The sequence below is a fragment of the Bos indicus x Bos taurus genome, chromosome 18 (assembly GCF_003369695.1).
Source record: "Bos indicus x Bos taurus breed Angus x Brahman F1 hybrid chromosome 18, Bos_hybrid_MaternalHap_v2.0, whole genome shotgun sequence".
Classification (NCBI taxonomy): Eukaryota; Metazoa; Chordata; class Mammalia; order Artiodactyla; family Bovidae; genus Bos; species Bos indicus x Bos taurus.
The window spans coordinates 18,360,324-18,387,944 of record NC_040093.1 but is presented as its reverse complement, the minus strand read 5'-3'; the positions used below and the strand labels follow the sequence as shown (position 1 = coordinate 18,387,944).

General features: G+C 37.3%; 1 protein-coding gene across 6 annotated transcripts; it reads right to left on the bottom strand.

Annotated features, from left to right (window-relative positions):
* On the bottom strand, positions 1–27,621 carry LOC113875637 (zinc finger protein 420). 6 transcript variants are annotated; one of them, XM_027514199.1, is made up of 7 exons: positions 27,290–27,607; positions 25,612–25,662; positions 17,217–17,303; positions 15,791–15,917; positions 12,296–12,436; positions 7,283–7,367; positions 1–3,205 (listed from the first exon to the last, which is right to left on the bottom strand). In XM_027514199.1, exon 7 carries the CDS (start codon positions 3,126–3,128, stop codon positions 1,278–1,280), a length of 1,851 nt encoding a protein of 616 aa, XP_027370000.1. In that variant the 5' UTR covers positions 3,129–3,205; positions 7,283–7,367; positions 12,296–12,436; positions 15,791–15,917; positions 17,217–17,303; positions 25,612–25,662; positions 27,290–27,607; the 3' UTR covers positions 1–1,277. The 6 variants fall into 6 exon arrangements, 5 of the variants coding, with proteins under 5 accessions (XP_027370000.1, XP_027370001.1, XP_027370002.1 ...); XR_003506320.1 differs by lacking the exon at positions 1–3,205 and adding an exon at positions 6,627–6,890; XM_027514200.1 differs by lacking the exon at positions 7,283–7,367 and having other exon boundaries at positions 27,290–27,621.

Below are 27,621 nucleotides of genomic sequence, written 5' to 3'. Positions count from 1 at the left end.
TCAACAAACAAGTTTAATTTTATATAAAGAAATACAGAAGGCAGGCAGACCCAAAATGGTATGGCTGTTCCATAAAATCAACGTAAGTGGAGACATGTTCTGTAATCCTGTTCCATCATCCTTAATACTCAGATACCATTCTCAAAGTTCCTACAGAATTGCCAGAGCTGCAGATTTAAATATCCACATTGTAGGCAGTGAAACAAAAAAGTGCAAAAAAGGAAATTATTTCTTAAATGTTCTATTCATACAAACACTTCTTCCAGCTTATAGATCTTCAAGGGAGGCTGAGAAAGTTTTTCAGCCAAGAATTCTATTACTGAAGAAAAAAGAATGAATTTGGGGTAGGGAAATAGTCTCTGATACAGATTCACATCATTTTTAATTGCAAAATAGACTATAATATCAGTTTTTTTAGTTTAACTCAAAAGCTGTGCATTCAAATTTTTAAAAATTTCTTAGTAGAAAGATTTATTTTGGCTATCCATTTTTTTTTTTCCTTTCTAAGTAACACTCGTACCTAGTGGTCAGAGATGGCAGAAAATAAGAGCTTTTGGACTTTGTTACAATTCAAATCTCTTCAACGATTCACTGATTAAATCTACAGGGTTCTTTTTCTCATTATGAATTTCCTCTTACAGCATATGGGACAAGATGTGAATGAAAGCATTCTCATATTCATTACAGCATACAGTGCCCTCCTCTCAAATAATCAAGGTTCAGGGCTAATGAAAGATTTCTCAATATTCATTATACTCATAAATGTCTTCTCGTGCAAATTCTCTAAAATAACACGAGTAATAATGATAGCTAATATTTGTAAAATGCTATGTTGAAGGCACTGGTCTAAGAACCTTACATTTAATAACTTATATAATACTTCTGAGAATCTTATAAGGAAGGTATTCTTCTTAGGTCTATCTGATAACTGAGTAAACCAAAGCAGCAGTTAATTATCATGTTAAACATCACAAAGGAAAGCAACTGAAAGAGTCAGATAATTTTGAAAAAGACATATGTCTATGGCTAAAAGTCTTCCTATATTTACATGAACAGAATTATTGTCTATTATAATTTGTTAAATTTGAGTAGGTTTCCAGTAATGACAGGTTTTTCTACATGGATTACATTAGCATTATCTTTCCCCCATACAAATTCACTGATTCTGAACTTTATGAAGCACATGTGTTTACATGTTCACATTTTAAGAATTCTTTGATAATAATGAATTAATGACCAGAGAAGGCTCTCTATATTAATTACAAGCATCAGGTAATTCATATATAAACTTGTGAGTCATGACTGAAGTCTATCCCACATTCCTTATATGCAAAAGATTTCTCACTGATATGAATTCTTTGATGTTGAGTTAGTTGTGAACCACGAGTAAAGGCCTTCCCACATTCCCGACACTGATATGGTTTCTCACCAGTATGAACTCTCTGATGTCGAGAAAGATGTGAGCTTTGAGTAAAGGCTTTTCTACACTCTTTGCATTCATAGGGTTTCTCACCAGTATGGATTCTCTGATGTAGAGTAAGTTGAGAACCGTGACTAAAGGCCTTCCCACATTCCTTGCATCCATAGGGTTTTTCTCCAGTGTGAATTCGTTGATGTTGAGTAAGTTGTGAACCACGAATGAAGGCCTTCCCACATTCCTTGCACTGATACGGTTTCTCACCTGTATGAATTCTCTGGTGCTGTATAAGTAGTAAGCCACGAGCAAAGGCCTTCCCACATTCATTACATACATAGGGTTTCTCACCAGTATGAAGTCTCTGATGCTGAGAAAGATGTGAACTCTGCGTAAAGGCCATTCTACATTCTTTACATTCATAGGGCTTCTCACCAGTATGAATTCTCTGATGTTGTGTAAGCTGTGAGCCACGAATAAAAGACTTCCCACATTCCTTACACTCATAGGGTTTCTCACCAGTGTGAATTCTCTCATGCTGAGTAAGTTCTGAGCCACGACTAAAGGTCTTTCCACATTCCTTACACTCATAGGGTTTTTCACCAGTGTGAATCCTTTGATGTCGGGTAAGGAGGGAGCCACGATTAAAGGCCTTTCCACATTCCTTACACTGATAGGGTTTCTCACCAGTATGAATTCTCTGATGTTGAGTAAGTTGTGAGCCATGACTAAAGGTCTTTCCACATTCCTTACATTCATAGGGCTTCTCATTGGTATGAATTCTCTGGTGTTGAGTAAGTTGTGAGCCACGGATAAAGGCCTTCCCACATTCTTCACATTTATAGGGTTTTTCACCAGTATGAATCCTCTGATGTTGCATAAGTAATGAGCCACGAATAAAGGCCTTTCCACACTCCTGACATTCATATGGCTTTTCCCCATTATGTATTTTCTGATGTTGAGAAAGCTGTGAGCCACAAATAAAAGCTTTGCCACATTCCTTACATTCATAGGGTTTTTCACCAGTATGAATTCTCTTATGAAGAATAAGTTGTGAGAGTTGTGTAAAGACCTTCCTACATTCTTTACATTCATAGAGTTTCTCACCAGTATGAAGTCTCTGGTGCAGGGTAAGTTGTGAGTTCTGAGTAAAGGCCTTCCCACATTCTTTACATTCATAAGGTTTCTCCCCAGTATGGACTTTTTGATGTCGGGTGAGTTGTGAGCTTCGAATAAAGGCTTTCCCACATTCTTCGCATTTATATGGTTTTTCACCAGTATGAATTCTATGATGTAAAATAAGTTGGGAGCTCTGAGTAAAGGCCTTCCCACATTCCTTGCATGCATAGGGTTTCTCACCAGTATGAAGTCTCTGATGAAGACTGAGCTGTGAATCACGACTAAAGGCCTTCCCACATTGCTTACATTCATAGGGTTTTTCACCAGTATGAATACTCTGATGTTGAGTTAGGTGTGAGGCTCGTCTAAAGGCCTTCCCACATTCCTTACATTTATAGGGTTTCTCAGTAGAATGACACCTGGGATGTTGAGATAAATAAGCATGCTGGTTGAAAATAGACATGTTGTCATATATGATCATTCCTTGACTGAAATATGCCTGATTTTCTTGTTGCTTTTCCAATGTGCCTTTGACTTCCAAATAATCTCTGGAACTAGAGTTCTCAAGATCACAGTTTTCAAGTCTGGCACTCATTTCCCATTGGGATAATCCTGTTTCATAAATGTCCTTTTTTGGAGATAAGAGCTTGTTTGCCCCCCTTGAGGGCAAGTCTGAAAGGTAAGAGGAAAATTTCTGTTGTCATTTCAAAAGAACTTCCATAGTAGAAAAGACTGTATATGAAAAAATATATATGGAAATAATATCCATAGGAAATAACCTCAGTGTTTTCCAAACATTGTGTACTACTTACCTTTCACATCAGAACCTGATATATATTTGGTTTTATAAAACAATGCCTATTCTGTTTTCTATTTTATTCTATACTACACCATTTTAGTCATCTTTTTCCTCTCCACTCCATCTTCTCTCACACACAGAGTCAAAAACCACTAAACTGATTTCATGCCACAGTAAAGTGTTGCTGGAGCTTCCCTAATGGCCCAGTGGTAAAGAACCCACCTGCCAATGCAGGAGATGTGGGCTCCATCCCTGGGTCAGGAAGATCCCCTGGAAGTTGAATTAATTACAAATGACCAGTGAGTTCATCAGTCATGCCTATGTAATGAAACCTTCATGAAAAGTCCTAACAGAAGGGATTCAGAGAGCTTCTGAGTCAGTGAATACACTGAAGTGTTAAAAGAGTGGTATACCTGGAGAGGGTATGGAAGCTCTGCAACTCTTCTCCATACCTTCCTATGGTATAAGCCTTACAGTTGGTGTTTTTTTCTTTTTTTTTTTTTTTTTCTTTTTCTTTTCTGTAATGCAAGAGTATGAGTTAAACTTTGATTGTCAAGGCATTCATTTCAAGCATGTCTGCACCAATAAACACGCTGCCAGCCACACAACTAGATAGAGGCAGGCTGCATCCCCACAGTGAGCTCCTTTGTTTTAGAGACCTTAGTTGATTTCAATAAACTGGGCCACTTGTTTTTTATCTTCCCACGCTTTAGACTCCCAATTCCACGTTTTAAATTCACTAATGAGTGGGCCTGTGAAATCCTCAATCCCAGTTAAAGCAGAACCCCAGGCTCACACAGGCCTGTGTGCTGGCTCTCTTTCTCTCTCCTGCATTCTCCCTTCCCTAATAACCTCACTGTATGGCCTCAGATGTGCTGTGTAATTTCCAGGTCCTGTAAGTAAATAAACTTCTATTTTCTTAAAGTTTTCCTGATACATACTACTGATACATACTTGCAATCATCATAAGAACTACAAGGGCTGGTCTGGCCACAGTATTGATTATTGATAGGCTGATTCCAGCATAAACAGTAAAAACTACGCATTTCTTTCATTTAGCTGCTCCTGAGTTGTATCCTTTATAATAAACTGTTAAGTGTCAATGTTTCTCTAAGATCTGTGAACCATTCTAGCAAATTATTGAACCTGAGATTTATAGCCACTGAGAAACCCTGATTTACAGCCAGTCAGTCAGAAGTACCTGTGACAACTTGGAACTTGGAATTGTCATCTGAAGTGGTGGTCAATCTTATTGGACTGAGTCCTTAACTTGTGGTGTCTGTACTACTCTGGGGAGTCAGTGTCAGAACTGAGTTAAACTTTAGAATACCCAGTTGGTGTCCACCAAGAACTAGAGAATTGCTTGGTATGGGAAAATCCACACATCTAGGATCAAAAGTGTTGTGTAAGTAGAAGGAAACAGTATTTTACCCCCTTTTAGGACCTAATATAAACAGACAAGAAATAAAGACAGAGAAGACTGGAACATAAGATGGGTAGATGGGTAAAACTGATGACATGTTAACACATTACAACAAAATTAGAAATTACAAAAGCATGCAAAAAATATATAATGTAATTAAGATACTTCCATATAATGATTATCATAAAAGGAAAATGACAGAAAAGTAAAACCCACAATTTAAAACTAAATACCAAGAGCAGCCTTGTGGGAAATCCCATGAGATTCAGCTAATGTACCACAGAAAACTTATAGCCTTAACTCCATTTATTAGAAAATAAGAAATAATTAAAAACAAGAGAATTAAGGTTCAACTCAAGAAGGAGAGAGAGAAATAAAACAATTAGCTATCTAAAAATCAATAAACAAGTAAACTAGAATGCAGAAAGAATAGAAATGGCTAGCAAAACTACAAGTTAATTATTTGCAAACACCAATACATGATACAGAACTTTGACATGTAGGAAAAAAATCAGATTGGGCACAAAGCCAAAACACTGGAAAAGAAAAGACCTTAAATCCCCCAAATCCAAAGGAATTAAAAAGTGCTTATGACAAAAAAAACTATATATAACTAAACAGTAAATTAAAAAATGCTGAAATGGATGAAAATAATTTTTAAAATGACCCATGAAGATAGAAAATCTGAATATATATCAATAACCACATTAGAATTTAAAATTTGAGTTCAATGTCTATGCTCCTAAAAGGCAATAGATACTGATGACTGACAGTATTATTGGCAAGATCATATATAACTGTTCTTGAACATATAAAAATATAGAAATCCATCCAAGTCATTTTACAAAATTAAATGAACTCAGGTAACAAAACTGGACAAAGAAAGCTCAGGAAAACCAATCCAATTTCACAAACAAACATAGGTAAATTTTTAAAAGTAAAATATTAGCAACAGAGAATCTAGCTGTGTATTTAAGGACTAATACATCATTATCAAATAAGGTTTATCCTACAAACACAGAAATAGCTCAACATCAGAAAATGTATTTTAAGACTCTAAGACCAAATGGCTCTTCCTTAACCTAATTAAGGGTATTAACCAGAAACCTACATAAACATATTTAATAGAAAATTTTTAAATTAAACATTAGAAGCACCCCCAATTAGTTTGAAAAACAAAACTAACTGTTTTCAAAATGTGATATACTCAAATACTCAGCTCCTTCTACTGATTAGTTTTCTTTTAATGGTACATATAGAAAATAAAAGGATCATATATTATATGTGGAGAGCAAATTATCAACCTAGAAATCCAAAATGATCCACTGAAAAACTATTAGATACTTCTGTAAGGTTATTGTCAATTTACAGAGATGAATATTTCACTCTATGTATGTGTATTTATATCTATGAATTTTTTCACAGAACAAAATATTCCTATTTATAATATGAACAAAATTTATGAAGTACTACGGAAATTACTTACCAAAAAATGTGCAAGATCTTTTAAAAAGGCAATGAAACTTTATAGAGGACATAAAAAGAAAAGTAGATATAGTATGTTCAAAGGTAGAAGGATTCAATACTGCAAGTAGATGAACAGTGGTCAGATTTCCCCAAAACACCAAGAAATGCTAGGTAATATATGACAAAGTATTACAAGTATTCCTTTTACAAGTATTCCACAGTTAAAAAAAAGTAAAGTGAAAGTGAAGTCACTCAGTCGTGTCCAACTCTTTGCGACCCCATGGACTGTAGCCTACCAGGCTCCTCTGTCCATGGGATTTTCCAGGCAATAGTACTGGAGTGGATTGCCATTTCCTTCTCCAGGGGATCTTCCCGACCCAGGGATCAAACCCAGGTCTCCCGCATTGTAGACAGACGCTTTACCGTCTGAGCCACCAGGGAAGTCCTCAAAAAAGAAAAAAAAAAAAAAGTAAAGCAGATCCAAAGGGGGCAAAATGAAGAGATCATCAGAAGCCAGAGGTTAGCTCTGAAGTCACAGCTACCCTTGGGACATTTGCTGACTTCACTTGCCTAAATGTCTGTATCTTAACGGTATTGAAAAAAACCAAGAGACAAAAAGGTCAAGGATTGGCACTGCTTCTCTTCACAAAATCAGAACTGTCCAAGGCCTACAGAGAAAGGAAAGGAAAAAGAGAAAGGAAAAAGATCCATCTGACCTCAAAGGAAAACGACAAGGAACATTTTTATCTTGCCCTAGAATCTCTATCAAATGAAGAAAAAGTGCTATGGATAATTTATCATTACACAAGAGCCCCCATGCTTGCAAGAAACTGAAGAATTAGACTGGTTTCCCAGGAACTGTAATTACTGAATGATACATGTAATATAAATGCTTGAAATATATGAAAATATAAAATCAAAACGAGAGGAAATATAGAAGAAATGAAAACATCTAAAGGAGAGGGAAAATAACAAAGTTCTAGAAATAAAACAATATAATCAATTATATTAAGATCTTAAGAAAATATCTTAAAACAGAGAGAAAATACAGATTACTTACAAAAGGAACAACAATGAGACAGATGGCAGACTTCTCAAGAGCAACAACAGAAGCCAGAAGACAGTGGAATAATATCTTCAGAGCGCTGAGAAAAAAATAATTGTCAGCATAGAATTCTATACCCACTTAAATCATCAGGTAAAAATAAAGGTGAAGCAAAAAATATAAAATGAAGAGTATTTACTAATAATTGGTCTTGCCTAATGTATTTCAATCCCAGTAGGAAGGTATGATGGGAGAGGAACAGTGTGCAAATAAAAAGATAATCATGCAAATAAATCTACAACCAAATACTACCACTATAAAACAAAATTAATGCCCACTGTGGGGGGTTAAAGGAAACAATTAAAATATTAGTCAAAAATAACATATCAGATTGGAAAGATTAATCAAAATGAAAGTATTCTAACATTCTTTATTGTCCTGGGAGAAGGGAGATATTGTCACCTTTCTTAAGGATGTGTTTTTTAAGTGACACAAACAATAACAGTAATGATTAAATGACCAAAATAGACAGAAATACTCCTAAAATATTTAAACTCATGTCATTCAATTTTTTATCTACAAATTGACACGTATTTTAATGTAATAATTATCCAATGTTCATCAAAGTGTAGAAAAAGAGTACAGTCACACACTGCTGGTACAATCCTGATAAGAATTTTGTGAAAATGAAATGTGTATTTGACATAGACATGTCAATTTCACATCTTTTTATAAATCTCTACTCACTGCCACAGCAGCCACCAATTCATTTCAAGGTAGATAGCAAACACCCTCTTCCAACAACACAAGAGAAGACTCTACACATGGACATCACCAGATGGTCAACACCGAAATCAGACTGACTATATTCTTTGCAGCCAAAGATGGAGAAGCTCTATACAGTCAGCAAAAACAAGACTAGGAGCTGACTGTGGCTCACATCATGAACTCCTTATTGCCAAATTCAGACTGAAATTGAAGAAACTGGGGAAAACCACTACCATTCAGGTATGACCTAAATCAAATCCCTTATGATTATACAGTAGAAGTGAGAAATAGATTTAAGGAACTAGATCTGATAGACAAGAGTGCCTGATGAACTATGGACAGAGGTTCGTGACATTATACAGGAGACAGGGATCAAGACCATCCTCAAGAAAAAGAAATGCAAAAAAGCAAAATGGCTGTCTGGGGAGGCCTTACAAATAGCTGTGAAAAGAAGAGAAGTGAAAAGCAAAGGAGAAAAGGAAAGATGTATCCATTTGAATGCAGAGTTCCAAAGAATAGAAAGGAGAGATAAGAAAGCCATCCTCAGCGATCAATGCAAAGAAATAGAGGAAAACAACAGAATGGGAAAGACTAGATATCTCTTCAAGAAAATTAGAGATACCAAGGGAACATTTCATGCAAAGATGGGCTCAATAAAGGACAGAAATGGTATGGACCTAACAGAAGCAGAAGATATTAAGAAGAGGTGGCAAGAATACACAGAAGAACTATACGAAAAAGATCTTCATGACCCAGATAATCACGATGGTGTGATCACTCACCTAGAGCCACACATCCTGGAATGTGAAGTCAAGTGGGCCTTAGGAAGTATCACTACAAACAAAGCCAGTGGAGGTGATGGAATTCCAGTTGAGCTATTTAAAATCCTAAAAGATGATGCTTTTAAAGTGCTGCACTCCATATGCTAGCAAATTTGGAAAACTCAGCAGTGGCCACAGGACTGGAAAAGGTCAGTTTTCATTCCAATCCCAAAGAAAGGCAATGCCAAAGAATGCTCCAGCTACCGCACAATTGCACTCATCTCACATGCTAGTAAAGTAATACTCAAAATTCTCCAAGCCAGGCTTCAACAATATGTGAACCGTTAACTTCCAGATGTTCAAGATAGATTTAGAAAAGGCAGAGGAACCAGAGATCAAATTGCCAACATTCGTTGGATCATCAAAAGAGCAAGAGTTCCAGAAAAACATCTATTTCTGCTTTACTAACTATGCCAAAGCCTTTGACTGTGTGGATCACCACAAACTGTGGAAAATTCTGAAAGAGATGGAAATACCAGACCACCTGATCTGCCTCTTGAGAAATCTGTATGCAGGTCAGGACGCAACAGTTAGAACTGGACATGGAACAACAGACTGGTTCCAAATAGGAAAAGGAGTACGTCAAGGATGTATATTGTCACCCTGCTTATTTAACTTATATGCAGAGTACATCACGAGAAATGCTGGGCTAGTTGAAGCACAAGCTGGAATCAAGATTGCTGGGAGAAATATGAATAACCTCAGATATGCAGATGATACCACCCTTATGGCAGAAAGTGAAGAAGAAGTAAAGAGCCTCTTGATGAACATGAAAGAGGAGAGTGAAAAAGTTGGCTTAAAGCTCAACATTCAGAAAACGAAGATCATGGCATCTGGTCCCATCACTTCATGGCAATTAGATGGGGAAACAGTGGCTGACTTTATTTTTTTTGGCTCCAAAATCACTGCTGATGGTGACTGCACTCGTGAAATTAAAAGACACTTACTTCTTGGAAGGAAAGTTATGACCAACCTAGACAGCATATTAAAAAGCAGAGACATTACTTTGTCAACAAAGGTCTGTATAGTCAAGGCTATGGTTTTTCCAGTGGTCATGTATGGATGTGAGAGTTGGACGTAAAGAAAGCTGAGCGCCGAAGAACTGATGCTTTGAACTGTGGTGTTGGAGAAGACTCTTGAGAGTCCCTTGGACTGCAAGGAGATCCAACCAGTCCATCCTAAAGGAAATCAGTCCTGGGTGTTCATTGGAAGGACTGATGTTGAAGCTGAAACTCCAATATTTTGGCCACCTCATGTGAATAGCTGACTCATTTGAAAAGACCCTGATGCTGGGAAAGATTGAAGGTGTAAGGAGAAGGGAACGACAGAGGATGAGATGGTTGCATAGCATCACCGACTTGATGGACATGAGTTTTGGTAAACTCCAGGAATTGGTGATGGACAGGGAGGCCTGGCATGCTGTGGTTCATGGGGTCGCAAAGAGTCGGACACAACTGAGCAACTGAACTGAACTGAACAATCCTTTATATCTGTGGTTTTTAATTGTTGCCCCTGAAATCCTAGGTATGAGAGTGAGGCATATAGTTTATCACAAGACCTCTGCAAAGCAGTATTCAAACCAAATATTATATGTGGAAAGAATAACTATGTTTTACTATTAATTAAAAGTTAATATCTAGTAAAATATTTAACTTCCATTAAAATGTAAAATTTTTCAAATATTACAATTACTGAAAACTACAAAACTGCACTGCATTAAAATGAATAAAGTGCATGTGATAAAAAAAATTAAAGATAGCCAGTAAGAGCATATAAATGGTATATGTCTTCCAAACTAAACAAGGGAGGAAATGGACCTAAAAAAATTAACTCTACCCATCCCAATTAAGGAAAGATTTTAAAAGGAATCAAAGAAGATCAAGAGAGTAAGCCAAGGGAATTCCCTGGTAGTTCAGTGGTGAAAACTCTGTGCTCTCACTGTAGAAGGCACAGGTTTAATCCCTGCTGGAAAACTAAGACCTTGCATGCCACACACTCAAAAAAAAAAAAAAAAAGAGTAAACCTAAAGCATTAAAACAGGAGAGAAATAAATCCAAACATATTCATATTGACAATAACAGTTAAATTTAAAATATAAATTCTCAGATAATATATTACAGTAGCCACCAAACATGTCAGAACATTTATTTGAACCTAAGGAACCTTCAAAAAAATAATATCAGTGTCCTGTACTCATTGATTTAATTGGTCTGGGGTGTGGCTTTGGACCTGAAATTTTAAAAGGAACCCTGCTATTTCCAAAGTGTATATAAGTTTGGAAATCATTTCTAAATATTTTTCCAAAGTGGTTATGCCAATTGATACCAATGTCAGTAAGGTATAGAACTCTTAAAAGAAACAGATCTACTCATGTATAATTCATATACCTACAGTTCATTCATTTAGCATACATGCAACTCAACAGTTTTTACTATATTCACAGAGTTGTGTGTGCAACAATCATCACAATCAAATTTTATAACATTTTTATCACTTCAATAAGAAACCCTATATCGATTAGCAGCCATTTTCAACTCCCCCATTTTCACTTTTCTATCCACCCTCACCTCCCAGCCCCCACCCCAGGGCTGGGCACCCACTAATACACTTTCTTTCTCCATGGATTTGTCTATTGTGGACATTTCATTTAAAGGGAATCATATAAATAGTCTTTGTGTCTGGCTTCTTTCATTTAGCATATTTTCAAGGTTCATCCATGTTGTATGTATCACAACTTCATTCTTTTTTAATTGCTGACTAATATTCCATTATAAGGATATATCAGTTTTATTCATCCATTCAGCTGACAGACATTTGGGTCATTTCCATTTTTTTGCTATTGTGAATAATGAAGTATATAATACTTCTGCCTTAAATAGTTGTAAACGCTTGATACTGTCATACTTCTTAATTTTTGCCAATCTAGTGTGTGTGAAACAATTATCTCACTGGTTTTAATTTGCATTTCTGGACTGCTAATGAGGTTAAAGTTTTTCATGATTATTGGCTATTTGCATTCCCTTTTCCTTGAACTGTCTATAAATGTCTTTTACCTTTTTCTTAACCATCTATAGAAGATTTTTATATTCCACATACTAATTTAATTCTTCTGAATATGCATTGCAAGTATCTTCACCAAATTCAAGGCTTATCTTTTATGTCTTTTTATAAAGAGAATAATTTCCATGCAGTCAAATTATCAATCTTAGAATGATTATTAATATTTTTTAAAAGAACTAAACAGAACCTTTAGAAATATTCAATTTGGTTCTCCTCCAAATCTGTTCCTTTATAAAAACCTTTTATTGCTTGTCATTTTTGTGATTCAGTTTATTTCTTTGAATATTTCACCACTAGTTTATACTTACATTTAAAAATTCCAATATGTGAAGTCATTTGCCACATAATCTGTTGTTTCCTTAGATTATCTATCACTCACCTGTGACCTGTTTCCTTGTGAGTTTGATGATATTTGTGAGCTCATCTTTTGTTGATCTTAATTTGTGAGAATTTTAAAGCCCTCTTACTTTGCTTCAGAGACAATATGCATTTGCTTCGGCCAGGATTCAGAGGGCATCACCTTAGAGAATAAAATGTCAACTCTTTTTTTTCTATTCTTTAACTATATTTCTTATTACTCTGTCATTCACTTTTCTTTAGGTAAAATGTTTTCCTATTTTTCCTACAAAGTTAATGCCCACCCCAAGCCCTTTATACTTACTATTTACTCCATCTACTTGGAATACTGTTCCCCCTGACTCACGCCCTTATTCAGGTAGTCTTTCTTCAAGTATTATTTTCTTAGAGAGGTTTTTCCAAAATCTACCTAAAATAATGCACCCCTCCATTTGCCATTTAGTTATTTGCCTATTCGACTTTACCTTTATTCATACTCTTTACTGCTACCTGCAATTGACATATTTATTAAATAAATATATGTACACATACATGCACACACACACACATATTTTTGTTTCCTTATTTTTTTGTATTTCTCCCACAAGAATGTAAGTTTCAGCAGAATAGGATCCTTGTTTAGATCATTATTTCTCCAGTGCCTACTACAATCATTGGCAGAGAATAGTCTTCCCAATAAATAAATAGATTTTGAATAAACAAACATAGTTTTTGAAATGGAGACAATAAATCTAAATACAGAAAAGTCTGGAAAGTAACTGACCCTCAAATTTATATAAAAGGGCTGTTATGGAGCAGGAGAAGGGGAGGGAAGAGGCAAGAGACAATTATATGCTAGTGACTTGAAGAGTCCAAGGACTAAAGTCATTATTTAGGTAGGAAAATCACTTATTAAAGTTCTCATTGATATAGGCTCTGTTCCTTCTTTTGCTATAGGAAAAAAAAATCAACTTTCTTCGACAATCACAGGTTCTTCCTGAGCTAATTTCCAATAAAAGGCAGTTCTAGCATATTCATTCTTTGTAAAATACGCAGTTCTTAAAATATGATATTCAACTACAGAACACAAATAAGAGAATTTTTTTGTAATGAACTGTGTTTACTTGAATAGTTAGTAAAATACATTGATCCTCTGTCTCACTATATTAATTATAAGCTCTTCTGTTGTCAGAAAAACCATACATTTCTGCACCTATTTAAAAAATATTTAGAGTTGCTTTGGTAGATCTAAATTCTAACAATGAATCATAGCTTGCTTTTTCTGGCAATACTACAAGTGTCCCAGAATTCATTTCTCTCCCCTGATCATCAAGGAAGACAGGAGGGAAGACAGAAGGAAGATAAGCAATTATATTTAAAGGATAGAGGAGATAAATGTACCCAATGAACTATGGATGGAGGTTCATGACACTGTACAGGAGGCAGCAATCAAGACCATCCCCAAGAAAAAGAAATCCAAAAAAGTAAAATGGCCGTCTGAGGAGGCCTTATAAATAGCTGTGAAAAGAGAAGCAAAAAGCAAAGGAGAAAAGGGAAGATATACTCACTTGAATGCAGAGTTCCAAAGAACAGCAAGGAGAGATAAGAAAGCCTTTCTCAGTAATCAGTGCAAAGAAATAGAGGAAAACAATAGAATGGGAAAGACTAGAGATCTCTTCAAGAAAATTAGATACCAAGGGAACAATTCATGCAAAGATGGGTTCGATAAAGGACAGAAATGGTATGGACCTAACAGAAGCAGAAGATATTAAGAAGAGGTGGCAAGAATACACAGAAGAACTATACAAAAAAGATCTTCATGACCCAGATAATCACGATGGTGTGATCACTCACCTAGAGCCAGACATCCTGGAATGTGAAGTCAAGTGGGCCTTAGAAAGCATCACTACAAACAAAGCTAGTGAAGGTGATGGAATTCCAGTTGAGCTATTTCAAATCCTAAAACATGATGCTGTGAAAGTGCTGCACTCCATATGCCAGCAAATTTGGAAAACTGAGCAGTGGCTACAGGACTGGAAAAGGTCAGTTTTCATTCCAATCCCAAAGAAAGGCAATGCCAAAGAATGCTCAAGCTACCGCACAACTGCACTCATATCACATGCTAGTAAAGTAATGCTCAAAATTCTCCAAGCCAGGCTTCAACAATACGTGAACGATGAACTTCCAGATGTTCAAGATGGATTCAGAAAAGGCAGAGGAACCAGAGATCAAATTGCCAACATCCGCTGGATCATGAAAAAAGCAAGAGAGTTCCAGAAAAACATCTACTTCTGCTTTACTGACTATGCCAAAGCCTTTCACTGTGTAGATCACCACAAACTGTGGGAAATTCTGAAAGAGATGGGAATACCAGACCACCTGACCTGCCTCTTGAGAAATCTGTATGCAGGTCAGGAAGCAACAGTTAGAACTGGACAAGGAACAACAGACTGGTTCCAAATAGGAAAAGGAGTACGTCAAGGATGTATATTGTCACCCTGCTTATTTAACTTATATGCAGAGTACATCACGAGAAACGCTGGGCTCGTTGAAGCACAAGCTGGAATCAAGATTGCTGGGAGAAATATCAATAACCTCAGACATGCAGATAACACCACCCTTATGGTAGAAAGTGAAGAAGAAGTAAAGAGCCTCTTAATGAACATGAAAGAGGAGAGTGAAAAAGTTGGCTTAAAGCTCAACATTCAAAAAACGAAGATCATGGCATCCGGTCCCATCACTTCATGGCAATTAGATGGGCAAACAGTGGAAACAGTGGCTGACTTTATTTTTGGGGGCTCCAAAAATCACTGCTGATGGTGACTGCAGCCATGAAATTAAAAGACTCATGGTCCTTGGAAGAAAAGTTATGACCAACCTAGACACCATATTAAAAAGAAGAGATATTACTTTGCCAACAAAGGTCTGTCTAGTCAAGGCAATGGTTTTTCCAGTTGTCATGTATGGATGTGAGAGTTGGACGATAAAGAAAGCTGAGGGCCAAAGAATTGATGCTTTTGAACTGTGGTGTTGGAGAAGACTCTTGAGAGTCCCTTGGACTGCAAGGAGATCCAACCAGACCATCCTAAAGGAAATCAGTCCTGAATATTCATTGGAAGGACTGATGCTGTAGCTGAAACTCCAATACTTTGGCCACCTGATGCGAAGAGCTGACTCATTGGAAAAGACCCTGATGCTGGGAATGATTGAAAGCAGGAGGAGAAGAGGACGACAGAAGATGAGATGGTTGGATGGCATCACCCACATGATGGACATGAGTTTGAGTAAACTCCAGGAGTTGGTGATGGACAGGGAGGCCTGGCATGCTGCAGTCCATGGGGTTGCAAAGTGTCGGACACAACTGAGCGACTGAACTGAACTGAATGAAACTATCCATTCTACTTCTAGCAATTTAAAAGTATTCCTTTGAGAATAATACAAAACGCAGTTAATTACTTAAAAACAACATTGAAATAATGGAAACGAAAACAGCCATTCCAAAGATAGATCCTGAAATACTAGGGGTAGATGTTCTTACCTAGTGACACTAAGTTACTATAGTTCTCCAACATCACATCTCTATACAAATCTCTTTGAGCTGAGTCCAGGCAATCCCACTCTTCCTGAGAGAAGTCAATGGCAACATCCCTGAACATCACTGATCTCTGAAACAGAAACATAATAGTAGTTGTGAAAATAAAGAAAATACTTTTTCAATGGAAGGGGAGATGATGGAGAGAGCTCTCTACAAAGAAGGGAACCGAGCAATTTGGCTGGGCAGTCTTTTACATGGATGAGACACTAAACAAATGGGTGCTTCTCAGGTTTCTTTTTATGCTTGTCGCTGTAGATAGATTATCCATCTATGTTGCTGCATATAGAATATCTCATTATACACATAAATCTGGAAATTCATAAAGTAAATGCAACATCCCAATTAAAAGAAATAGCACACAAAGTACCCTGTATAATATGTATCTTATATACCATACATGCTCAATAAATGCGAGTTTCTCTTTCTTCTCCATTTAAGAAAGAAAAACATTTGGTAAATATTTCTGTAAAATCTTATAAAATCTCTGTAAGATTTGTATAAAATGAAAGAATTTACTGAAACCTCAGGTTCATTATATTAATATCAGAACATTACATCAAAAAAAAAAGAACATTACATCATAAGCATTTTCCTATTACCAACGATTTAATAAATACTTAAAATAGGCTATACAACAGCTCCATATAATGACTATATCTAACTTAGTAAGTGTGCATCTTTAAATACTTTAGGTTATATAAAAACCTTGTAAGCATTTCTTACTTTTGGGAGTTTATAATTCTCAATAGCATCATCATATGAATAATGATCTTTCTTGTTGCTATTCATCACTTAAAAAACTCACCTTTTTCCTTATTCCAAGCAACAGAAAGGTGGCATGGATAATCTAAACTTACACATTCAAGATTAGCCCAACATACTGAATCTCGAAATGATCCATGTTATTGGTACTGGTCAATCAAGGATTCCCAGGGTAGATCCCTGATCCCTCTGTATTCAATCCCTAATTATGCTGATAATCTTAAAAGCTCACAAAGCATGAGGTCTTGCTATGTACGGACACTAAGCCCAGTAAACAGCAAATCCTACCTTGTCTAACCAGGAAACTTAGGTCTAAAGAGAATTTCAAAGTTTTCTCCTGTGTGGTGTGTAAACATCTCTGTGTCTCTGCTTTTGTTATATCAGTGCTCCCAGTCAAAGATGCTCATTGGATTTTTGCCTAAGCATGTGAGTATAAACTAGATTAGAAAGGCATACTTAGGGAAAACACTATCACTTATAACAATGAAACAAACCAGAAAGCACATTTCTGAGTGCGGTGAGTCAGGAAGGAAGTTTTCAGAATAAGCAATACAAACATGCACATACTCTGTAAAAAAGTGATTATTCAAAGAGGGTACTGGTTTACCTGAGCCATGGTTTTTAGAGCTGTGAGACATGATTGATCATCTTCTAGATTCCTATTTTAGAGAAGCACAGTCTGGAAAAGGTAGTGCTGGGGAGGGAAAAACAAAACCATGAGCCCATGCTTTGTACAAAGCTCCATATGGATAAGTCAGAGTTATCTTTGTTGTTTACCTCTTCCTGTCTCTTTCTACTATCCACAAAATACACACTAAGCAGGGGTGAAAGAGGTAGGTGATGGCTGTTACCCTGGTCAAACTCAATGCTCTCTCAATATACAAAAGAAAATATTTACAACTTCTCTGTTTCTAAAATGAAACTTGTAGGCAATAAGACACATTTATATACAGTACAGGAAATGGCAACCCACTCCAGTACTCTTGCCTGGAAAATCCCATGGACAGAGGAGCCTGGTAGGTTATAGTCCATGGGGTCACAAAGACTTGGACATGAGTGAGCGACTTCACTCATTCATACCAAAAAGAAGAGAGAATGCCCACCTGTTACATTTTAATATGTTAATGATCACACACAACAACACAGAAGGCACAAACAGTTAAACACTTATGCTTACAACCACAGAAAACATGTTGTTGACATCACTTACAGTTGACAGTTTAAAATAAAGGCCATATGTGTGTGTGTCTGTGTGTCTGTGTCTGTAGAATCAAGGAAACACATTAACTACAAACAGAGACTTCTACAAGTATGAGCTAACTGGCAAGTCAAATATCACAAGCAGCGTTGCCACCAGTGCTGTAACTTTTTAAAACGGTTTTTAAAAACTCAGTAAATTTCTGAATAAAACAAAGTACAATCTTTTATCAAACCATGATAGCATTCCTGGAAGATTTAGCTAATAGTAAAACTATGCAATTAATAGTAAAAGAGAAAAGTTGAACAATTTGAAAAGTATGCGAGAGATTCTAGACCCAAATAATAAAAAACACATTCCACCCCGCCCGCAGCTGTGGTCCTCATTTTGCGGGTCACTGAACAATTTTTTGTTGTGTACTGCAGGACATCTAGATCAAGAAGTTGGACAAACTATTGCCCACCAACTATCTTTTAAAATAAAGCTTTACTGAAATACATCTATACTCTATACTCATTCATTTATATACTGTCTTTGGTGGTTTCCACACTATAATGGCAGAGTTGAGAGTTGCAAGAGACCATATGGCCCATTAAGCCTAAAATATGTACCGTCTAGCCCTATACAGAAAAGCTGTCAAACCTATGATCTAGATTCATGGTTTGCTTCAGTCTTTCAAAAGCCAGAAGCCTTCAACCTCAGTTCAGTTATCTTAACATTGACAAGCACCCAGTTATATTTCTAAAACATCCCTGCAGAAAGTCACTGCCTCTACAGAGAATCACTGATACAGGTGCTCAACAAATAATTAGAAACTCCACTTCTTCCAGCTGCAATAGGTAACTATGCCCATCATAACAATAAAAGAGAATTCAGGTGAAATGAAAATCACAATTAAAAATGCATCACAGAGCTAAAGATACAAATTTAAGTGAACTAATTAAACTCCAAACAGTGCCAAGTTTTTCTTAAAAGACCTATGTGGATGCTCCCATTCATGGCAGGTTTAAACTAAATTTTACTTACCTTAAAGGTAAATAATCCAATTATTTCAATAAAAGGACAATATCAAAACAAGACAAAAAGCAAATTCCAACTATATGCTGTCTATAAGAAACACACTTTAAATACAAAGACACAGATAGGTTAAAAGTTAAATGGAGAAATATATATCATACAAACGCTAAGTATAAGGATGCTTGGGGCTGGTGCACTGGGACGAGCCAGAGGGAGGGTATGGGGAGGGAGGAGGGAGGAGGGTTCAGGATGGGGAACACAGGTATACCTGTGGCAGATTCATTTTGATATTTGGCAATACTAATACAATATTGTAAAGTTTAAAAATAAAATAAAATTAAAAAAAAAAGAAAGCTTATATACTCATATTAATATAAGGCAAAATAGATTTCAAGACAAAGAGTAATACTGGAAATAAATGATAAATTTATCAAGAAAACATAGCCATCCTAAATGTGTAGAGACTTAACAAAAAAATATCAAATACTGAAAGCAAAACTTGACAGAACTAAAAGAAATAGACAAATCCACAATCAGATTTGGAAATTTTAACATCTTTCTCTCAGTAAATGATACAACAAAAATTTTTAAAAATTAGTAACAATATAGAGGATTTATTCAAAACTATCAAGCACTGTGATATAATTGCTATCATACCCAACTGTCAAGAACATCACACTCAACTGTCAAAAGCTGAGATGTGCTAGAGTGAGCTGAGCTGCCAGTTGTTAGAAAAGCTGATGAAGACAACAGCCAAAATAAAGTACCAGTCAAGCCCTTAATCTTTAATCACTTACTAATCAGCTAGTATAAGCAAGAGGCTAGCCAAGAGAAAGTGCTGACTCCCCCACTGATCCATTTTCCCCCACGAAACAGCACGTAAAGAGGGTCAGAAGGATAAATACAGATGCGTGGAATCATCTCACTGTCAAAGGAGTACCAAAAAAAGAGGCCCCTCCCATTTCATGGAGAGGGAGATAGAGGAAGGGCTAGGAGCAGAAGAGTATTGAGTACCAAGTCACAGTGGAGACAAAGTATCAAGGTTTGCCTCCCTATCCATGATAAGGAACTCTTGGCAGAGGTACCTGATAAAGAGGTATTGAAGGACTTCCCTGGTGGTACAGTGGATAAAAATCTGCCCGCCCGTGCACAGGACAAAGGTTCAATCCCTGGTCTGGGAAGATTCCCACATGCCACAGAGCAACTAAGCACAGCGCCACAACTACAGCTCTCTGAAACTAGAGAAAACCTGTGCACAGCAGCAACCAAATAGGTAAAATAAATGTACTCTTTAAAAAGAGAGAGAGATTATAATGGAGGCGAGAGAGATTATAATGGAGGCACTTGGGTTAGAAAGGCAGATGTGCATTAAGAGCATGACTGGCGAGGGGGCCTGAATCCTGGACTGCAACTCCCTTAGGATAACCACAACCAAAGTACTAAAAATATTTTAAGTGTGAGTCATTCAGAGTATATTTTCTGGTCTTGGTTCACACACAATTAAATTAGAAATAACAATAAGAGTTTTAGTAGGAACTTCAAATATCTGCAAATTAAACATACTTCTAAATAACCCATAAGAAGAAATCACAGGAGATTAGAAAATAGATTGAACTGAATGACTATGAAAACACAACTTATTGGAACTTCCCTGGAAGTCCAGTGGTTAGGACTCCACAGTTCTCTTGCAGGGGGTATGGATTCAATCTCAGGTCAGGGAATTAAGATTCCACAAGCTGCAAATTACCAAATTTTGTGGGCTGTAGCAAAACCAGTATTTAAAGGAAATTTTATAGCTTTAAATGATAGGTAAAAAGAGAGAGATCCCATCAGTGATTTAGGTTCCCACATTCAGGAGCTGGAAAAGAACAAATGAAGCTCAAAGTAAGAGGAAAAGAAATAAAGAAATAAACACAAAATCCACAATGGATTCAAAATGGATCCATTAAAATCCAAAATGGATTGACAGGGAATCAACAAAGTAAAAAATGTGTTCTTTCAAAAGATTAATACAATTGATAAGCTTCTAGCAAGTCTATGGAGAAAAAGAAATTACCAATATGGAGAATACACTACAGACTTCACAGGCATTAAAAGGATGACACAACTCTATGCCAATAAACTTGACAACATGAATGATATGGACAAATACCTTAAAAGACAAATTATTAAAAGTCACAGAAGAAGAAACAAAAAAGAAACTGCCCCACAGATATTAGAGAAATTGAATTTTCAGTAAAAAACAAAACACCCTGTCCACAGAGAGGACCCAGATGACTTCACCAGTAAATTCTACCAACATTTAAGGCTGATATAGTACTATTCTTGCATAAACTTTTTCAGAAAGTAGGAAAAAGAGTAAACATTCTTTTTTACATTTTGAGGCAAAAAACCCGTAATACCAAACTTGACAAAAATATTACAAGAAAAAAATTATAGTTCAGTATCTCTCATTAACACAGACACACAAAAAATTGTAAGGTAATATCAAATAGACTCCATTTGACTTTGGAACTGTGTTTCATATAAGACAAAATTAAATCAAACTGGAAAAAAAACCCCTAAGAACCAAAAGCAAATTGAAACAAACTTATCTGTTCATAATACTAGCAGGGTAAACACAGAAAGGAAGTGTTTATTTCAAGGAACTTTAAAATATATACATTTGACATTAGATTCCTAGTGCAATATAACCTACAGACAAAATAAATATAAACTGTTTTTCAGCAGCTATACTGTTATTAATTATATTGGCATTCTTATTCTAAAATATTTACATTCTGAAATAATAACATCAGGTACACAAATATCAATGAAAATGAAGCAAATATGTAGTTATCTTAATGTTATTAAGAATAAAGATTTCCAGAGTACAAAAAGAGATACAAATGTAAAAATTAAGAAAAACTATAACCTTTAAATTCATTGGAAATATCAGTATAAACTCAGGATCTATTTTTCTCCTTCTAAAAAATACATATGTAACCAGCTCTATAAAAACCTACAAGCAAAAAAAACACAAAAAAACCTACAAGCAATAACAACCAGAAGCAATGAAAACTATTACCCTAATTGTGGCTTTTTAAAACAGTTTACCACTAAAAGGAACCACAGCTCCATATAGAAGTGGCTGATTTCATATTTAACACAGGAAAATATGGGCTTAGAACATCCTGTCACACCAGAAAGTTTGGAATCTACCAAAGACTCCAAAAGCCATCATAAGGAATTCAAAAAGAGCCAAGTCAGAAGTAGTAAAGTAGTAAAGAAGATCCCACTGGTAAAAGATAATTTAAGTTTTAATAAGAATAACTGCTACAGACTGAACATACCAAACATATTTGAATCAACAAGTTCTTAATGGTAATTTAAAAGAAAAACATAGGATAAATTTTGAAAGACACTGAAAAATAATGAGATGTAAAATTAAGCTCTCATCCTATTTTTTTTTTGCCATATTTTAGTTCTCCCACCAGGGACTAACCCTGGGCCTGGGCAGTGAGATCACCGAGTGCTAACACGGGACCATCAGGGAATTCCCTATTCTACTTTTTTTGCATAAGCTATACTTCAGAGTAACTAAGACACTGATGAGAGGATGGTTCCCTTTGTAGAAGTATCCCAGCTAATAAATGCAGAAGAAATTATAGAATTAAATAATATTCTGTAACTTCTGATAAAATAATGGATTCTAAAGGAAAGATTATCAATGGCTGCTAACATCATATAAAGGAAACAACCAAATGTTATTCACTACTTCAGATACATACAAACACATGCACTCATACATATATATCACTTGAAAGAAAAGTAGAAGAATAAAGGCAAGTACAGGGAGTTATCTACAGAGGGAAGAGACAAGGTGAAAGGGACAGGAATGGATGCTAGACTTCTCTAAATTCACCTTGTTCTATAGTTTTGATTTTAGAAATATGTAAATATTTTATGTGATTTTAAAACAAAATTAAATCAAAGTGGTGAGAAGACAATCCCTAAAAGTAGAAAGCAAGGTGAAACAAAGGAGCCTGTGTCTCTCAAGTTGATGGTTTACCTATAAGAAAGGTTATTATAGGTGACTTTAAAAACATAGAATTTGATTACAGATCCTTTAGTGGGTTATGTCCTATTGAACTACATGAAGTCTGGGCTGTTTTCTGTATTTATAAGATTAGCAAAAATGTTGGCCTTGTTATTTTGAAACTCTTCCTCTCAATCCAAAAGGAAGCAGAAAAAAATGGAAAAAGAAAGAACAGATGAAACAAATATAAATGGCAAGATGATAGATTTGACCCAAACTGTACCATTAACCACACTAAATACAAATAGTAAAAACACTCCAATTAAAAAATGGATATTGTTAAACTGGATAAAAACACAAGATCCAACGAACTGCTGCCTACAAGAAATGTACTTTATCAGAACACAAATAGGTTAAAAGTACAGAAAAAGACTGGACCTTAAAGAAAGCTGAGTGCCAAAGAATTGATGCCTGTGGGGAACTGTGCTGGAGAAGACTCTTGAGAGTCCCTTGGACTGTAAGGAGATCAAATAGTCAATCCTAAGGAAATCAACCATGAATATTCATTGGAAGGACTGACGCTGAAGCTCCAATACTTTGGCCACCTGATGTGAAGAGCCAACTCACTGGAAAAGACCCTAATGCTGGGAAAGACTGAAGGCAAAAGGAGAAGCGGGCGGCAGAGGGCGAGATGGCTAGATAGCATCACCGATTCAATGGACATGAATCTGAGCAAACTCCAGGAGATAGTGAAGGACAGGGAGGCCTAGCATGCTGCAGTCCATGGGGTCTCAAAGACTCAGACACAACTTAGCACCTGCACAGTAACAACACAGAAAAAGATATACCATGCTAACATTAATGAAAAACAGCTGAAGTGGCTATATTAAATATCAGATAAATTAAATGTTCAAGCAAAGAATATTACCAGAGGAAACCATTTCAGAATGATAAAGGGGTCAATTCAACATCTGGACATATAGTCTGAAATATTTATGTAACTAATAATACAGCCTCCAAATAAATGAAACAAACTGATAGAAATTACAAAGAAAGGTAAATCCAACTCACTCAATAAGAGTACAGAAGATTTAAGGGGGCTTTCTTGGTGGCTCAGGGGTAAAGAATGCAATGCAGGAGATGTGGGTTTGATCCCTGGGTTGGGAAGATCCCCTGGAGGAGGGCATGGCAACCCACTCCAGTATTCTTGCCTGGAGAATCCCATGGACAGAGGAGCCTGGCAGGCTCAGGTCCATAGGGATGCAAAGAGTTGGACACAACTGAAGCGACTGAGTACAGCACACAGAAGATTTAAACACTACCAATCCAACAGTCTTAGCAAGTATTCAAAGAACATTCCGCCCAACAGTGGCAGAATACAGTCTTTTCAGTGCACACCAAACATTTATAGGAGAGCCCACACGTTCTGGGTCATAAAATAAATGTTCATAAATTTAAAACGATTCAAGTCATATGAAGTGTATTCTCTGAACATAATGGAATGAAATTAGAAATCAGTAGCAGAAAAACATCTGGAAGATCCTTAAAATGATCTTTTTCTTTTTCTTTTTTTTCTTTTGTTTTCTTCTTTTTCTTATGTTTGAAAACTAAATAAAGTGTTGCTAAATAACCCCATAACGACAAAGAAGAAATCCAAAGGCAAATTAGGAGGGATTATGAACTGAAGGCAGAATAACTGAAATAAGATTACCAAGTGATAACTTTTAAGGTGGGCATGTGATAGTTCATTACACTTTTGTGTATCTCTGAAAAAAAAAAAAAAAGTTAAAACAGAATGCTGCTATGTCAGAAATAACACAACAGAGCTCTTCCTTTTGAAATTTATGGATCTCAAGGTCCTTCTTCCTCAATTTAACCACTACTAGGAAGCATCTGGGAGAAGGCAATGGCACCCCACTCCAGTACTCTTGCCTGGAAAATCCCATGGACGGAGGAGCCTGGTAGGCTGCAGTCCATGGGGTCGCTAGGAGTCAGACACGACTGAGCGACTTCACTTTCACTTTTCACTTTCATGCACTGGAGAAGGAAATGGCAACCCACTCCAGTGTTCTTGCCTGGAGAATCCCAGGGATGGGAAAGCCTGGTGGGCTGCCGTCTATGGGGTCGCACAGAGTCGGGCACGACTGAAGTGACTTAGCAGTAGCAGGAAGCATCTACAGAGAAGGCAATGGCACCCCACTCCAGTACTCTTGCCTGGAAAATCCCATGGACCGAGGAGCCTGGTGGGCTGCAGTCCATGGGGTCGCTACAGTCGGACACGACTGAGCGACTTCACTTTCACTTTTCACTTTCATGCACTGGAGAAGGAAATGGCACCCCACTCTAGTACTTTGCCTGGAAAATCCCATGGACAGAGGAGCCTGGTGGGCTGCAGTCCATGGGGTCGCTAGAGTTGGACACGACTGAGCGACTTCACTTTCACTTTTCACTTTCATGCACTGGAGAAGGAAATGGCAACCCACTCCAGTGTTCTTGCCTGGAGAATCTCAGGGACGGGGGAGCCTGGTGGGCTGCCGTCTGTGGGGGTCGCACAGAGTCGGACACGACTAAAGCCACGCAGCAGCAGCAGCAGCAGGAAGCATCTATCACAATTAACTGCACATAAATTCCTTGCTCCCAGTCTACAGAAAATTGCCTGCCCCCTCCATCATTTGAGAAGGCTTAGGTGGGACATTTCAAAAAGAAAAGATTCTTACGTCCTGAAAAAACAAAATCATTTCATGAAACAAAGAGGAAACATATACACACCTTGAAGCTTGCTTCTGACTGTACAACAGTCATTCTTCCTTCCTCTGGGTGCTACTCTCAGAGGGGGAAAAAAAAAGAACCATGAGATACTGGCCCTTTCTGAAGGTATACTCTAAATTAGAACCCCCACCCCATTAATCTACCCCTCATTTAATACAGAGGAAAATCAGAAGGAAACTAGAACAGTTCTGCACTTTCTGTATTAGAAAGAAGGGCCAAGATCACAGCCATCTTGGGCTAGAATCTGTTTCTGAATTCAAAGCTGTCTGTTGGAGACAAGCTGCAGTGGAGTATACAATTTCCCAAGTCTCTCACTGACTCTTCTAGAACACTCTCTGGAAGTATCCACTCCTGGAATTCCATTACATTTCCCAGTGACCTGTCTTGAAGGTGCCATCAGTTCTAAAATTCTCATCTCAAAAATCTGTGCTTTAGAAATAACTAATATTCTTGAATCAGGAGTTCAAATTTCTGACTTATTCCTTCCTGTCACTTTTCTGCATTCAAAACCCTGAAGGTTATAAGGTGAGAGGGCACCAGCAAGCAGTAGGGAAGTTACATCTTAAATTCCACAGCAAACTAAGGATAAATATGAAAAATGAAGCACCACAGCCAATGTGTGAAAAGAGGGGAAATGAATCACTGTGATCAAAAGAGAAAGAAGTCATCCTCAGAGGACCACATGGGATTCTTTGTGTTTTTTTTTTTTTTTTGTAATATTTATTTATTTGGCTGTTCCAGATCTTAGTTGCAGCATGAAGGATCTTTAGTTGCAGCATGTGGGATCTAATTCCCAAACCAGGGATGGAACCCAGGCCCCCTGGATCCGAAGCAGGGCATCTTAGCTACTGGATCACCAGGGAGGTACCCACATGGGATTCTTGATCCACAGGCAGACTCAGCCCCAGAATGAATCCAGAAATACCAAGATGCAATTTTACCTCTGTATCCAGATAAACTTCCATAAGGTCACAGGCTATGAAACATACAAATGACTTACAGAGTCGCACACGATCACATTTCCACAGTCTCACAGCCAGTCACAATCACCAAGTTAACACTTCACTGTTTGACCATCTCGTCTGAAAATCCAATCCTACACCGAACATACACATCACTCAAGCACATACAAGCACCCTGCTGGGGACACACAAAGCCCAAAATAACCTTTCACAACAACACTTTTACTCTTTTCACAGTCATTCAATCAGATAGTCAGAAAAACACAACCAAGTACCAGTTCAAGGAAACAGGCAATCACAAACATCGTGTTACAGAAACACGATCATAACACCTCAAAGTCACAGGCAAACCCCAGTAACACACACACAACCTCAAAGTAACACAAGCACTTCCAAACAGCCTGTCACAACAACACTGTCGCAAGCCGCAGTCTTGAACAAACGGTCCACACACAATTATACTGTCACATAAGCACATTTCCACTCAGGGAAGCAAGCGGTCAGGAATACAGTCAAAGCAGAACTACCACATCCTCAGAGTCACAAACAACTCACACTCACACAAACGCTTACACACAAAACCACAGTAGTACACGCCCATTCGCCGATACGGTAACCAATACCAGGTTGCCTGACACACACACACACACACACACACACACACACACACCACGACGCTTCCTCGGAGCGTTTCCGCCCTGGCGTTCCGGACATACCTCGATAGAGGGTGCAGTTCAGGGCCCAGGATCTGGTGCCCGGAGTCCCTGCCCGGTTTCGGGTTCGCCCGCCCTGCGGGAGCCAGGCCAAACTCCTCCAGGGACGCAGCCCTCTCCCCATGCGACGTCCCCAAATCACGCGAAAAAAAAAGGAAATGAAGCCGCTTCGGGACGCGGTGGCTCTGGGAAATGTAGTCCAACTCCGGGCAGGCTGTGGCTGACGGCCAGGACGCTAGGAGACCTAGTTCACCAACTCCCGGCGGGCTTCGTGGACCCCACTGCTGCTAGAACCAGTTAGCTCCAAATGCCGCGCCCCGGAGATTTCTGGGAGA

Bases quoted from the DNA above. Each gene is read 5' to 3' on its own strand.
- LOC113875637 (XM_027514197.1), bottom strand. The intron at 3,206-15,790 runs GTAAGAACATCT...CTTACCTTTCAG, and splicing joins TAGTAACTTAGTGTCACTAG to ACTTGCCCTCAAGGGGGGCA.